This window comes from Lathyrus oleraceus, chromosome 7 (genome assembly GCF_024323335.1).
Source record: "Lathyrus oleraceus cultivar Zhongwan6 chromosome 7, CAAS_Psat_ZW6_1.0, whole genome shotgun sequence".
NCBI classification, from domain to species: domain Eukaryota; kingdom Viridiplantae; phylum Streptophyta; class Magnoliopsida; order Fabales; family Fabaceae; genus Lathyrus; species Lathyrus oleraceus.
Window position 1 is genome coordinate 280340291 of NC_066585.1, and position 17505 is coordinate 280357795.

Consider the following 17505-nt stretch of genomic DNA (forward strand, 5'->3'; position numbering starts at 1 on the left):
GACATTGCAAAAGAACGCAAGGCCAAATCTGACGTATTGAAACTCCCGGAAATGGCAGAGGGATGGGCGAGAGTAGGATTGTGTAGCAGGAGAGATAGAGGTTTGGGGTGTTGCGCGGCGTCGTCAGAGAGATTTGGGCTGGTGGTCGGAACAAAGGTTCACGGCGGATGGAGTGAGTACCAGCGTGTGGTTGTGAAGGTTGTTCTCGGCGCGTGGTGGATGTTGTGGTGAGCGGCAAAGGGTGAAGGGTTTACCGGCGGAGGGTTTCACGGTCGGAGTTAAGTTCACGAAGGAAGAAGATGAGTGGACGGTGGTTATGTTGTGAGGGTGAATCGCGCGATGGTTGCGGGAGGACGGAAATGGAGCGAGCGATTGAAGGTGTGGTGGTGAAGGATGTGGACGACGCCGGAAGTTGTGAGGAGCTAGTGGTGAGGGAGAGTCCATCGTTGGGTTTTTACCAAAAGGCTTCTTTTTCTCTTCTGTTTTTAATCCCCTTTCTTTATTTTTTGGAGAGAGAGAGGTTATTGTGGAGTGGTGCTAGCTGTCCTAGTGAGAGCAGAGAGAGTACTTTTTTTCTTTTCGTTTGCTTTTCCTTTAGCAGAGAGAATGAGTAGTCTATTGAGTGAGAAGAGAGGTCCCTTTTTTTCTCCAAAAGTTTTTCTTTTATTTTTTCTTTCCATGTGACCGTTAGAGGAGAGAGAATATCTGTGGATTGCTGGCTGTCCACAACTCATCAATTCTCTCTTTAATTATTTATTTATTTTTTAAATACTTTCTATTCTTATTTATTCAATTATTTACTATTATTAATTGATTGGATGAATTTGAAATTGACAAGTATTGCTAAACATAGACCACTGATTAATCCCGATTTAATGGTTGAGATCAAAATGAAAGAAACACAAACTGTAACCAACTTTAAAAATGCCTAAAATGCCCCTTCTAGATGATTTAATTGATTTAAACAATTTAAATCAATTAAATCAAATAGAATTGACAACTCCCTAAATAAATATGATAAAAATAAAATAACGACCTGGAAAATTCTATTTATTTTTCTGAATATTTTGGCAAAAGATTAAAATTAAAACGATTAGAAATGAATAAAAGTCAGGTGAAAATTTGCTCGAAAAATTAAATCGGACGCACTAAAATGATCAACACAAAATATACTTATTGAAAAAATACAACGCTTTTTTTAATTTTGAAATAAATTTTCATCGGTTAAAAGGCTCAAACGGATTAAAATGCAGCTGAGAAAGTCGTCAAAAAATATAACGAACACACCAGGTTGAACTACGTAAACCGTAGAATAATAATACCGGCGTTTGTAAGTTTAATTTCAAAACTTTTAATCCGCTGATTTTACACGTGCTTGAGGAATTATTTAACCAAAATTGTCTGTATTTTCAATAATCTATTCCGACTGATATTTTAGATATTATTAATGATGAAATGCATGTTATGCTATACAACTGATGCAAATTGAGATAAAAATTGAATTTATGAAATTTTTAAAATGCCCGGACAAAATTGGGGTATGACACAAGGCAACCAAAGAGGTGGTGATGCAGGTAGAGGAAGAGGTGGTGGTCAAAAGTCAGACAAGAGTCATATTCAGTGTTACAATTGTCAAAGGTATGGTCATTATTCTAGTAATTGTCCAGAAAAGCAGAAGAATCAAGAAACTTATGCAAAGCTGGCGAAACACGAAGAAGAAGAGACGTTGTTGATGGTTACTACAAGAGAAGAAGAGAGATTCAAGGACCAGTGGTACTTGGACTCAGGATGCTCATCACACATGTCTGGAAGAAAAAATTGGTTTATCAACACAAAGCCCTCAATGAAGAACATGGGGAAATTTGCAAATGACAATACTCTAGCAACTGAAGGTGTTGGTGATGTTCTGATTATGAGGAAAGATGACAAGAGGTCAGTAATTTCAAATGTGTTGTACATACCAGGCATGAAGAGTAATTTGCTCAGCATAGGGCATTTAGTCGAAAAGAACTACAGAGTGTCGATTGAAGACAAGATGATGAGAGTTCTCGACTCAAATGGAAGGTTGATCTTGAAGGCTCCAATGTCTCAGAATAGAACCTTCAAGATTGAGCTAAATATGATGGAGCATAAGTGCCTTGCAACAGCAGCCAGCAGAGATGAATGGATATGGCATTACAGACTTGGCCATCTCAATTTCAAAGACATCAGAGATTTGAAGAGAATAAATATGGTTTCAGGATTACCAAAAATCGACATTCCAAACGAAGTGTGCGAAGAATGCGTGCAGGCGAAGCAGCATAAGAACAACTTCAGTAAGGATGCAGGAAGCAGGTCGAAGGTGTCATACCCCAAAATTTGCCTGTTAATTTTTATGATAAATTGATTCATGCATGGCATTCATTTCACATTTGCATTCATTCATTAGCATACATTCTCATATAAATTATAAATTTTAATTTATTTATTATGTGATACAGATATAAAAAATAATAATAATTTTGGTTATCTGTATGATATAAATAAATTTTATATATATAAATAAAATATTTTTAATTTAATGATAAATAAAAATAGATTTGAATTTTAATTGTATAATTAAAATTTTAAATTAATTTTATTTGTTTAAGCTCATTAAATTATAATAACTATTTTTTATAATTTAGTGACTCATGTTCCATTTATTCATTATTTATAAATAGTATTTATTTAGTAATTCACGTTTTTTACTTAATAAAATTTATTTATAAGAGTAACATTTTTTTAAAAAGCCCATAAATTATAAAATAATTTTGGTTGATATAAGTAAGAATAATTTTGATTTTTTTTTTAAATGATGAAAGTAAAAATAGAAATAGGTTTAAATTTTAATTCAATTATGTAACTAAAATTTAAATTAATTTTTATTTGTTAAAAGTCATTTGAATTATTCATTATTTGCATCTAATAAATATTTAGCAAGGTTAAACCCTAACTCTCCTAAAGTATAGGAAGAGATCCAAATATTTAACAAGGTTAAACCCTAAAGTATAGGAAGGGATCCAAATATTTAGCAAGGTTAAACCCTAAAGTATAGGAAGGGATCCAAATATTTAGCAAGGTTAAACCCTAATCCACACCATTATAAATACTTCATATGGCTGCAGCGAGAGGAGAAGAGAAAAAAGAGGAGAGATACAGCAGAAGAAGATACACAAGGCAAGGCAGAAGCAAGAAGATTCACGGGCTGGGAAAAGAGAAGCAACCATAAAGCACTCATAGCCTGAATAAGAACAACACACATACAGTGAGTAAGCTAGAAGAATCAAATCCCCAGTAAGTGTTCAGTATGGAATTTGCATCCAGCATGATTACCTTGCAATACTCCTTAATTCATGCATGAATAATATTGGTTTAATATATATATTGAGATGATGTATTCATGGTTTGGTGGATGTTGATATTGCTTTATTCAAGTATGCATTTGTTCTTGATATGTCATAGCATGTTGGAGAAATTCTGTTTGCATGATTAAAGAATTATATCTGTCATTTAATTATTATTATATGAGTGTTGTTTCTAGCATGATTATGTTTATTTCACATGCTGTTATTACATAATAATGATGATGATGATATAATGGTGATAATATAAATCTTTGGTTGTCTTTAACATGTATGTGTAAGGTTTGTTTTATCATTATCACTTGCAGTAAAGAGAACTAATACATGAGTAAAATAATATAAGCTTCTTGATTTGTGCATGGCTATTTTTATTATTGCATGATGATTACATATGATCTTATTTTATGTGTGTGGTTTGATATAAGATGAAGTTACAGGTTTATTGTATTCACATGAAAGAAACAGCATGAGAAAAATAAAGTAGCTTGCCGTAAGAGAGAAAGCTGTAACATGCATGGTGGTGTTGTGTCAAAATGGAAAAATCCATGTAGAATTAATATATAATTTAATAAAGACGAATAAATAACAAATGGACCAACATGGCTCGTTGGTAGCTCCCCCTTTTTACTATGTTTACTCCCTTTCCACTATAATTAATTCACCACTATTTTTCTATTATTAAAATAAAACCCATTAATTAATTTTCTAATTAATATATTATATTAGTTATTTAAACTAGGATATAATTTAATCTAGTTTATTAATTAAATTTTCATATATCACTTAATTAATTAAAATGGGCTATTTTGAATAATAAAAATCTAATTATATTTTTTTTTCTCTTTTCTTTTAACATTTCTATCAATTTAGTCTAAGTTTTCCCATAAATTCATAAATAAAAAGTTTCTATTATTATAGATTAAAAATATTCTTAATTCATTCTTAATTTTTTTTTATTTCTTTCTTTTTAGTTTAATTAGGTTTTATTATTTTGTATGCCCTTTTAATTTTGTACTCCTTAATTAAGATTTAGATATTTTATATCCCCTTTTAAATTATGTACCCCATCCCGAAGCCATGTAATAGCGTAGTCTTATTTTTCGCACTTTAATTTTTCCATACTGTGAATATAACTGTCTAGATGTATGCTAATAGGATTGCATGGAAAGATAAATAATCGAACTTAGATAAATTAATTCAAGATAATATATCTGAATTCAATCATTTCCACACTTGCACCTCTAGGGTAACCCTGTCTTTGTTGCCTTACGATATTACGGTCATGTCCCGCGAATGTGGGGATACCCTTAGCAAAGACCCTTTCGATTAAATCATCATCATCCCTAAACAGATAAGTCATAGTCCCTTCGATCAAAAGGTCAATGTCCCTACAAAATAAATCATAGTCCCTCGAATGTTGCCTTCGAATATATGACCTTGTCCCTCGAACGTTGCCTTCGAATATATGACTTTGTCCTTCGATGACCCTTTGTTGTAGCCTACGATTAAATGATGATCGTCTCTTCGAATGCTAAGGCATCCTTACAAATGTTGCCTTCAATGACCAATCGATGACCCCACGATGTCCCTTTACATCCAAAGGATAAGACTACTTACTTCTCAATAGTAAGGACAGTTTTACCCTCCTAAGGATAGGAAATACCTATAAAGACCTTGGTTAGGTATAACTCTTAAATGCTTGCTCACAGCTTAAAGTACATTTCACACCTCACACTTTTCAAAACATCTTTTAGAAAATCACCACTTGGTATACATTCGCACCAGAATCATCGCCGAGTTATATTTTTCTAAACGTCTTTCAAAATCAAACGAGATAAACACTTTGTATACACTACGCCAAAAACTGGAATAGACAACGCACCTTAGAGGGCGCTTTCTTAAAGAAGCGCACTCTAAAGTGAAGAGAAAAATAAGGAGGAATAGACAGCGCACTTTAGAGGGCGCTTTTGTAACAAAGCGCCATCTAAAGTGAAGCGAAAAAATAATGAGGAAATGGAGGGACACCAATAGAGGGCGCGTTTATGAAAGCGCCCTCTAAGGGTACCCTTAGAGGGCGCTTTTAAAAAAGCGCTCTCTAAGTCCATGTACATTTCCAGTTTATAAAGCGCTTTTGGAAAGCCTTAGAGAGCGCTTTTAGAAGCGCCCTCTTAGGCCCCCTTTAGAGGGCGCTTTTTTTACACAAGCGCCCTCTAAGGTCCCCTTTATTAAACATTAAAATTATAACATATATACTGCATGTCTCTTTATTTTCCCTCTCTATATGCTATTTCGTTTACGTAACTGGGTTTTCTCTCTACTGCGATTACTCTCTACTGCGATTACTCTCGTCCTCCGTTCGTTCTCCCTCCCTCACCGTCGTCGTCGCCGTCGCCTTTTTCTGCTGCTGCGTTCACGTTCACTGAGTTATCTGCGTCCACCGTCGCTGTTCACTTTCTTCTCCATCGTTACCGTCACCTTGAAGGTATTTCTCTTCTCCATCGTTACCGTTCACTTTCTTCAGGTGTTTGATTAGGGCATTTTCTAAACTGAGTTTTACATTTTGTGCATTATGTTGATTAATGTTGTTTAGGGCAAACGAGCACTATATGGTGTTCATGAGCACCTTGTTGTAAGGTTTTTTATTTCTGATTGAAAACTGATGTCATTTGGAGTGTGTTTGAGCTTGTGCTTGGAAGTTTGATGATTATGGATGCAAGTTTGTTCATGTTCCAAACACCATAAGTTTGCATTGGTCTTTTGTATGCAGTAGGTGTGTGTGAGTTTGTATTCAATAATGATGAAAAAAAGAGAGAGTGTAGATTGTTGTAACATGAGAGAAATGGATGGTATATGAATGTGTTTTTTGTGTAGCTTCACGAATATGGTCATTGTCTTACTTGGGTCTTATTGAATCATTTCTATATTACAGATAAAATGGCTAACCAAGACGATACCCATGACGCGAGTGGATCACGTAACAATGTTGAAAAAGAAATCAAACGAGGATTGATTGTTATGAAGTCAATCATTCGTGCAAGAGACAAGGGTGAAAAATTCGAAGTACATTGGAGTGCTGAAGACCAACTAATTGAGCCTAACGGTTCAATGTTGGCAAGTTACATTGGTTCCCTTGTTCGACAACATATTCTGATTACCTGTGATAATTGGAGAAGTCCGGAATTGAAGGTTGGCAAAGAAAAAATATGGTCCGAGATACAGGTACTTACCATATATTATTATATGTTTTTTTTCTTGACTATTTGTTGACCATATATTGTTATAATATTACTTATAATAACACACTCCATTTGTATGTTTTTTAGAGATCCTTTCACATCGATGAAAGCCGGCAAAAATATTGTATTCAATTGGCCGGAAAAAGACTCCGAGGATTTCGATCCTTTTTGTCCAACAAATTTCTCAAGGATGAGGAAGGAAACTTTGTTGAAGCAGAACGGCCAATGAAGTATGCGGAGATTATTTCAGTCGAAGAATGGGATAACTTTGTCGCCAAACGAAGAAACGAAAAATTCCATGTAATGTCTATTAATTATGGTATTATACAATTGTTAAGTTACTTGGTTCTAATATGCCTTAAACTTTTTTATCCAGGAAGTAAGCGACAAAAATCGGAAAAGGGCATCAAAACCCGCGTATCCGTACAAAAAAGGGCGTACGGGATATTCACGGTTACAACAAAGAATTGTGAGTATATTCAAATGCTATGAGCTTATACATTGTCACAATATGTTATAATTGATGATCTTATAATCTGATTCAATTTGTAGCTAGCCGAGGAGAAAAGTGACGCAACATCTCTTCCGGAGCACGTATTGTGGAAGGCTGCTCGGGTTGGGAAGGATGGGGCTGTCGTTGAAGCGGTTCAAAATGTTTATGACGAATGTGTAAGTATATGTAACATTAGTTCTTTAATTATATCGAAAATTTTGTTAGACATATAATTCATTTTTAATCTCCTCTAATAATATTTCAGGAGACTTTATCCCAAACCTTACCTTCAATCGAGGTCCAGGATTGCAGGAGCGTACTTAGTCGAGTACTAAATGTTCCTGAGTATTCCGGTCGTGTGAGGGGTAAGGGTTTTGGTGTGACTCCGTCGTCATTTTATAAAAAACCAAAAACAAAAAATCCTACCAACAAAGAGGTGATGGAGACCTTGGCGGAGTTAAGGGCACAAGTACTCAAACTGCAAAAGGAGAATGCAAGGTATAGAGAGAAAGGTGCGGTTCCGAGGCAAAAGATACTAGTGACCGAGCTAGTATCAATTGTCAACCGAAATTTCCCGAGGTAATTATATATGTTATTATGAAATTAAAATAGCACTTTTTTACTTGACACATATACACGTTAACAATAACATTTATTATTGGTTTAGGGCATTACACCTTGTCAGCTGTATCTATCGTCACCAACTTATCGCATAGTTGGCAAGGGAAAAGTGCACAACACTTAGGGTGAATTACTTCACCATAATCCCCTCCCGGTGGGATATATGAAAGTTTCGGTTGACCTTATATTAGATACCGACGCGCTTCTACCATTACCTGACGTTGTTTCAGAGACAACGTTGATGCGAGATGCAGTCGGATCCTTTGTTGGATGGCCGTCAGATCTAATTTTCCCAGATGCCGAGGTATATATGTTCTAAATGATTATGAATATTTAGTATTCACATTTCAATTCAGCTACAATTATGATATTTAATCAATCCTTATTACATGGTAATGTTAGACTCCTACAAGACCCACACATAAAGCTGGTAAAGGGATTTCAAGATGCATCGAGTCGGTTGCATCTCAAAAAGAGGTACAAATATATATACCCATTGAATTATATACGCAACGATTCTGTTGCATCACAAAAAGTCATGATTTAATTTATATGAATTTTTAGGTTCCCGGTCGAAAGTTGAAAAAAGCTGGTAAGGATATTCCAACGACGTCCGGGACAAAATCTCAAATTATGATGCGTCTTGAGAAAATGGTGGAAGAGTCCGATATTATGCACGGCGCCATCCGTAGTGTAGATTTTGATGAAGGTGTTTTCGGAATTGCTCATTCCGAAATAATTGCAAAGGAGGACATGCAACAACTTTTTGAACACAAAGAATTAGGCATCGCTGTCATTCATACATACATATGGTACTCCGATCAATCTATTATTTACTTAGTTGAACAATTTATTTACACATTTCAATGAGTAGTCTAATGTTTATTATGTTTCTATTTAAGGTATATGTATGTAACATTGATGCGGGGAACTGAATTGTGTAACCGATTCAATTTTATTGCTGCTTCCCGTATCAACACAACGTTTATAACGAAAAATCCAACATCCATAAAGAATGAACTAGTCGATAGATTCATGGCGGTCGGCGATAATACTACACCCAGTTTGTATTTTTTACCGTTTAATTTTGGCAACGGGTTAGATTTTCTTTCTAATAATTTCATTCTAATTTATGTATATCTTTTACGTAGAAAATTTTCATGCATCTAAATTTTTGTTTTATTTTACAGTGGTCACTGGGTGTTGGTTGCTATGGATCTTTCGAGACTAATGGTGTATTATCTCGATTCGTTATCGGGTGATTGGAGTAAATATCCGAGTATGAAGAAGACGGTTGACGTGTAAGTGAAATTCCCCTAAATATTCGTGTGTATTTGTATATTTAATTATGTCTGTCAGATTGATCTCAATATACGTTTTTATTTTGTTAGGGCAATATTAAAATTTAGATCGAAAAAGAATTATCGTAATAGGAAGGACATTACCTGGGTCAGAGTTCAGGTATATATTAAGTATCTTATTTTTGCTTATAATAGTGTTTGTTTTTTTGCTTATAATAGTGTTTATAAGAAATTAACTATATATATATTGTTTGTTTTTCTGTGTAGTGTCCTCAGCAAAACAATTCGGTCGATTGCGGATTTTTTGTATTGAGATTTATGAGAGATATCATTGCGTTGAATCGTATAGACATCCCAAAAATGGTATGGAATAATAACTTAGGGTTTATTTTAATATTATCGGATATTTCATCTAATTTGTTACTAAATCATGAATATGTTTTATTCTCTTAATTGTAGTACTTTGAGGAATACAAATCTTACTCAAGAGCTCATTTGGATGAAATGAAGGATGAATTGTGTCAATTCATTGTTGATCAAAGAATCATATAGCTAGGTTGTATATTGTTGTACATATATGTATGGAATGTTGTTGTTGTATGCTGTTGTTGTATATATGTTGTATATTGTTGTTGTACTTTTACTAAATCATGAATATGTTGTTGTATATTGTTGATCAAAGAATCATATATTAATGTTGTATATATGGAGGATTAATGTTGTATATAAATGGATTCATGTTGTATATATCAATGGATTAATGGTGTATAACATTGGATTAAAGGATGAAATCAATATGAATTTTACACTTTTGCAGCATGCGAACAGGTTCCCAATTAAATATCCACTGTTTTTCAAACAAATTTTTTTAAAATAACTAACACTTTAGAGGGCGCTTTCTGTAGGAAGCGCCCTCTAAACACTTTACATTGACAACTTTAGAGGGCGCTTTCTGTAGGAAGCGCCCTCTAAACACTTTACATTGACAACTTTAGAGGGCGCTTTGTCCAGAAAGCGCCCTCTAAACACTTTACATTGACAACTTTAGAGGGCGCTTTATCCAGAAAGCGCCCTCTAAGGTGGCCCTTTATGGACCACTCCAGAGGGCGTTTTTTTCTGAAAGCGCACTATAATGTGGCCCTTAAAGGGCCACTTTAGACAGCGCTTTCTCCAGGAAAACAAAGCGATGTCTTTACCTATGCCAGCGCCACTTTAGAGGACGCTTAAAAGCGCTGTTATAGGCCAAAATAAGCGCCCTCTTTTCCCTTATTTGGCGTAGTGATACATTCGTACAAGAATCATTACAAAGTTAAACTCTCATTTCAAAATATTTTCTAAACACACCACATTTCTCAAACACTTTCTCAAACAAGAAAAACCTAAGTGAGGTAAGCAATTAAGAGCCCATGGATAACCATGGATACAAAGGGTGCCAACACCTTCCCTTTGTATAATGTACCTCCCGAACTCAAAATCTAATCAAGGTCTTTCCTGTTCTTTTCCGCCTTTCCTTATTGGATAAAAGAAAAGTCGGTGGCGACTCTTGTTATCCGCAACATTGCTTTTCAAAGCAAAAATACAAAGTCAGTTCACCGTATCACAGAAGGCAATTCTTGAAGTCATATACTCTGATGTATGTGGTCCTCTCCAGGTGGATTCGATAGGAGGTAACAAATACTTTGTTACATTCATAGATGATTTCAGTCAAAAATTGTGGTCTTACCTGATCTAGAAGAAAAGTGAAGTGATCGAGGTATTTGCCAAGTTTAAACCTATGGTCAAAAGACAGAGCGGTCGAAAGATCAAGAGTTTGAGGACTGATGGTGGTGGAGAATATGTGTCGAAAGATTTTGATGCATTATGTGTGAAAGAATGGATTGTGCATAAGGTGGTGCCACCCTACACTCCACGGAAGAATGGAGTCACAGAAAGGAAGAATAAAACCATTATGAATATGGTTAAAAGTATGTTGAAAGGCAAGCATCTACCCAAAGAATTATGGGGAGAAGCTATATCGACTGCGACATATATCCCGAACAGATGTCCAACGAATAATCTAGAAAGAATCACGCCAGAAGAATGTTGGTCTGGTGTCAAGCCTAGCTTGAGTCATCTGAGGGTGTTTGGATCTATAACACATAGACATGTGCCAGATCAGTTGAGAAGAAAACTTGATGACAAGTCGAGTCAGATGATCCTAATAGGATATCATTTGACTGGAGGATACAAGTTGTTCGACCTAGTGAATAAGCAAGTGGTGATCAGCAGGGACGTAATCATAGATGAGCTTAAGGAGTGGGATTGGACTGAGAATCTCAAGAAAGATGCAGTGAGAATCTTTTATGGTGAACCAGCTAGTGAAGTCGAAAGAGAAGTTCGACAGGAAGAAGTCAGAGGTGAAGCAAGCACAAGCAGACCTCAAAGAACAAGACACATGCCTGCAGGGTTGCAAGAATGTGTGATTACATAAGATGATGTGGTCAATGAAGAAGGTAAGCTGGTAAATTATGCTTTCTTTGCAGATGTCGAACCTGTCAACGCAACTGAGGCATTGAAAGATTCGAAGTGGATGAAAGCAATGGACGAAGAACTGAAGTTAATCGAAGTCAACAACACTTGGTCACTTGTCGAATTGCCCCAAGACAAGAAGGCAATCGATGTGAAGTGGGTATACAAGGTGAAGTTTAATCCCAAAGTAGAAGTGACTCGACACAAGGCGAGACTTGTGGCGAAAGGATTTCTTCAGAAAGAAGGAATCGACTTCGATGAAGTTTTTGCACCAGTTGCTTGGAGTTCGAGAAAAGATCCAGTAGTGGCATTATCGTCGTGCAAAGCAGAATACATAGTTGCTTCTCTTTGTGTATGTCAAGCAACGCGGATGGTGAATCTGGACGAAGAGATAACAGCGAAGAGTCATGGAGCAATTACCATGAAGATCGACAGCATGTCAGCTATCAATTTGGCGAAGAATCCGATAGCACATGGTCGAAGCAAGCACATCAAAATGAGGTTCCATTATCTTCAAGAGCAGGTAGTAGATGGGAAGATGAATATAGAACACTGCAGAACTGAGAATCAGATTGCAGACATCATGACGAAGGGAGTGCAGGTCGAAATGTTCAGAAGACTAAGAGCTATTATGAATATAGATAGCTTAGACACAATGAATTAGGTGGTGTGTTGAATTGTAATTCGTTGTGTCGAAGCAGGTTGCTCGACAGTACAAGAAAGTGTCGAACCACCTAGTGTGTTGAGTTGTGTTAGTGTGTCGAAGTGTTGAAGCATGTTTCTTCACACAGAATTTCAACTTAGGCTTATTTTAATAGTGTTAGCTATTTTTGGCTTTTATAGTTTTGGGTTTGGGCTTGAGGTCCAAGTTAACCTAAACCTATAAATAGAGGGAGTAATCCTTATTTTTGTAATGAAGTGAATAGAGTATTCATAACATTGTATTCACAGTATTTTGCAGTTGCAAAGTGAATAACAAGTTCTCCACAGTTTGTGGGCAGAGAGAAACTCTGCAGAATTATATTACTCTTCTCCTTCATCGTTCTCTCTTTCTTTCTCCATTGTTCTTTCTTTTCATTGCTATTGTGTGGTTGATAACAATCTTGTTCATCAAGATTAACTGAAATTCTCCATAAGCTTTGGGGAATTTCCAACATCTTTGAGCGTGCGGACCCTCATGATGTCTCTATCTCCATTTGGATAGAATGAATAACCATTCGCTTGACGAGTACCCATAGAAATAAATTTCTTCCTCAATTCTAGAACATAATGCACCTCATTCAACATACGCTCGCCACCATCATTTAAAGCAATTTTAATTTCCCCTTTCCAATGATGGTACAAACTTTATCATTACTTAAATAGACAAAACCAAAATCATCTAATTTAAAAAATACGAACCACTCACGGTAAGGTGTAATATGGTAGGAGCATCCAGAATCAAGGATCTACGCATCAGTGCACATTGTAGATGGAACACAAAACAAATTCTTTTCACTCTAAGAACCATCGGAGTGAACTAGATTTGTTGAACTATTATTGTCTAACTTGTTTGGACAATCCCTCTCCCACTTCCTTACCTTTTCCTCTACCACGGTCTTGAAATCCCTTGGAAAATAAAACTTCACTTGAACTTCTTCCACCTTCCTCTACACTTTGGAGATATTATTCATGTTACAAAAGAGTATAAGAAATACAATGGTCACGAAGTGATTCTAAGAGTTTGGTAAAGAGCACAAAAAATGGCTTTATCCTCATCGTCAACCTACACACCAAGCTATGTCAAATTAATGAGGATGTTGTTGAAAGCGTTTGCATGAGCCTTTAAATCACCTCCTTCCCGCATATTCAGACTATAGAGACGCTGATTCGTCAACAAGTTTTTCATGAGCGTCTTGGACATGTAGTTATTTTCCAATTTATCCTAGATATCCTTCGGAGTTGTGAGGTTCATGATATGATTCATTGCATCATCAGAAATGCAATGTCTTATTAAACCTGCGGCCTTCTCCTTCATCTTATTCCAATAAATGGTTGCGATGTACGTCGATTTCTCATCACAAATCTCCTTCTGTAAATCTTGCTTAGCCAACAAACCATTAACTCTCATTTGCCATAAACTGAATTTTCTTGTTCCGTTGAAATGAGTCACTTCAAATTTCGCACCTCCAGGATTAAGCGTCATCTGATACCAATTGTAAGAACAGTAACGCGAATACATATCATATTAAAGACAAAACACACGAAATATTTGTTCCCGCAACTCAACCAAATTGTCTGCATCTGCGACTATAGAGTAGTTATAGTGTCCTTTATTTATGTCTTAAAAATTGCATTGGATAATAATGTTACAAGTCATATGTAAAATATCAGAGTTTAATTTATCTAAAATCCTAATCCCTATTTCCCTTAAAAAAATTATCTCTATCCATAATTATCTCAACAATATGACTTATATTCTCCACTGTATATATTTATCTCAACAACCCGTAATTTTCTCAATAATATGAGTTATATTCTCAACAACATATACTTATTCAATAATCCATAATTATCTCAACAATATGAGTCATACTCAACCTTACAAATACCAATATCGATACCGCAATCAGCGTCGCAACAACTGTACCGATCGAAATGGTGAAATACTTAACGCAACCACGACCGTTACTTAAAACCTTACATGTTCTCAAGGCAGTTATAATAAAGAAAACCATTATTTACTATTGTAGAAAATATTATAACACGCAACCAATATTGATCGAAACCCCTATCGGACTAGTGACTAATTTATTTTATCCGAACTTACGACCGACTAATCTATGAAAAGCAATTCCACGAGAGCAAAACTCTATGCAGTATACAAACCTAAAGCTTTGAAAGGAGGATATTCTTAGAATTCAAGCCTTCACCACTAGAACAACTCTAGGATTAGACTAATGACTAATACTAGTAATGTGAATATATCAACAATTGAAAAACAATCCTTTAGTTGACATACCGCCATTGTGCACAAAAATTGAAAATGTGAGATGTCTAGCAATAAATATGTTGGCGACTCATCTACAAAGTGGGCCAATATCCTTGTGACTCTTGATGAAAATGTTTAAGACAACACATGTGGTGGTTCGTGAGAAGTTATCAATTCTTTAGATAAAGATATCCTACAAATAAGCATCATAGAATAAGGCCTGTGTCATTAAGTGGAATAATTGACATTGTACTGCCACTGTTATTGTGGATTTTCTTGTGAACAAAACTATGACAAATTAACCTTTCAACTTTTGTCCTATAGGGAAAATAATTCTGCATTGCACTTTCTAGGAATCATGAGTTATTATATATTCCTGCTTTTAAATTTTCCAGAATACCAAGTCCAATTTTTATAGCAACAAATTAAAACTACTCATATAGTATATTTCATAAATAAACAAATACTAATAGGGAGATGATGTTTGAGTACTTGAATTCATTATCATTAAATTCTAATTCTGTCAATCTAATAGTCAGTTTTTCACATCATTACAATTTCATAATATGCCTAGTTTACAAAAACATATCTCTAGTAAGCTATGTCAGACTCTTTTTCGCATTAGTTTCATAGCCCATTCAAGCCACAAGTTATATTTTGGAATACATCTTCTGTGCATGGAATGGTGAGGCCACCCATCGGATGATCGTATCCAAACTCTTCCTCGGCTTGACTCAACAAAACTTGAAACGACGGTTGATTCAAGTATGATACTGGGATCACAAATCGCTTTAGTTTCTCTCCAACATACACAGCAACATATGCCTTTGGCACCTCTACACCTTTTGAAACTCCTCGTTTTGCAGAAAATGATGTGCTTCTGATGATACCAGGGAAGCGAAAACCCATTACTATATGTGTTAAAACTTGAGAAGACTTGATTTTAAGACAACTCTTTGAAAACTATAACCGAGTTTTTGAAAGTGGAATGCTTTAGGATGTGAATAAGTTTGTAACCATAAATATATATAGAAAGCATTGGCTAGTTGAATGATTGGTGAAGTAGGGCTATACTATAGGGTCACATGGTACTGTCTAAGAGGTCATTATTCACACCTATCAAATAATGTAATATAATAGACTATACAAATCCCATCTTATAATACAAAAATAAACATATTACCCCACCAGACAACAAGCTTATCCATGCTAAAGAAAGTTTAATTGACCACAAAGTTCTGTTGTGGTATGCAAGTTTCATTGAGTTTATCTTGCAAGAATATAAAATGTGGTTCAGAGTGACCTTGTGTTCCTTATTGGTTATCTTCTTGCCTCCAATCACTGTTTCTGAGATGTTATCAATCAGGTCCTACACAGGTTGCACATAAATCTGATATATATTTAGCTGGTAGAAGTGTATTAGCTGGATTGTGAATTTGAAGAAGCATGTGATGTGATATGTCTAAAGCATGTCTAGCATTGAAATAGTTATAACAAAATGCAACAACAGACATCAGCTTTCTTTCACCATTGCATTGCCTGAAAATGACCTCTGTTAGACAATATCATGTGATCCCTTCTCCCTCACTAGGCCCTATTTCAACTATATATACATTATACTCCTTTGTCTCACAACCAACACAAGTCTTTTACATCTAAGCCATTACAACTCAATATCTATTTATCATCCATTCCTTTAACATAAAAACAAACAATGGGTTTCCGCATAACAAGTATTATCAGAAAGACATCATTTTCCAGAACCCAAGGATCTACCAAGGAATTTGAAGTCCCTAAAGGATATCTCGCCGTCTATGTTGGAGATAAAATGAGTCGGTTTGTGATTCCAGTATCCTACTTGAACCAACCTTTATTTCAAGAATTACTTAACAAAGCAGAACAAGAATTTGGATATGATCATCCAATGGGTGGGCTCACAATTCCATGCGGTGAAGATGAATTCCTAAACGTCACTTCTCGCTTGAATTAAGTTGAGCAGTAAATCATGCAAATGGAGATTTAGATAGATTAGTTTAGGCTAATTTGAACAGAAGCCATTTTTTCATTTAGTTTGTTCCATGTATCAATCATTCCTACGGAAACAGAAAATGTTCCCTCAATGAGAATGTTATCACAAAAGATTCTTAAATCATTTTTAGATTTGTTCCATATCTCAACAAATTATAATATATACAGAACTATCATTACTCCATTCCATTATGCAACTGTTCTTATCTTGGCTGCAATAAATTTATGAATCTCTATAAAATATATGTAATATAAAGCATGAAAAAAAAAGGCTTTGTTGTTTTATGAATCTCTAATCTTTCAATATGAATATCTATGTAACATAAATAACTAAGGAAAATTAAGAATGTTAGACCATGATTAGGACGTCCTTAATCAAAAATGAAGAAATCATATATATGTTGAACCAAACACTTTCTCTCTTTCATTTGTAAGAAAGTTTCCATTCAAGAGTCTATGATCTAGAACTTGCAATCATATTCTATGGTTAGTAATTGTTATAGTATACAACACATTGAGAGGCAATGATCTTACCAACTTTGAAGTTATCTTTTTGTTGCTAAGTTCACTCACTTAGAGCCATACCCTCTTCCCAACATCGATAAGCTCGTTGACGGCTCATTTGGATTCAAACTGGTATATCCTTTAAGGGACCATAGTCTGCGTACATCTAGATACTAATGGACCTCTTGACCATAGAAAGACAACCTTTTATGTCAAATAAAGGGAATTTTCGCTTCAGGGTCGTGCCCTTCAGCCTCCAGAATTGTGGGGAAACATATCTAACGATGATGAACAAGGACTTCTGAAACCTGATAAGACATATGTTTGAAGTTTACATGGATGTACTACTACAAAACTACGACTACAAAACTACGGTTCATTGAAAGATAGTGGTGACATCTTGAAAATCAGATGCTATCATTTTATTTATTTTTTAATTGAAAATAATTTACATTTTATC

The 17505-nt window shown here is 35.2% G+C and overlaps 1 protein-coding gene across 1 annotated transcript; it reads right to left on the reverse strand.

Moving 5' to 3' along the window:
• Positions 1-13466: 13466 nt before the first annotated feature.
• On the reverse strand, positions 13467-15422 carry LOC127103441 (auxin-induced protein 10A5). Its single transcript, XM_051040699.1, has 2 exons — positions 15180-15422; positions 13467-13727 (listed from the first exon to the last, which is right to left on the reverse strand). Exons 1-2 carry the CDS (start codon positions 15420-15422, stop codon positions 13467-13469), a joined length of 504 nt encoding a protein of 167 aa, XP_050896656.1.
• Between the last annotated feature and the right edge of the window lie 2083 nt (positions 15423-17505).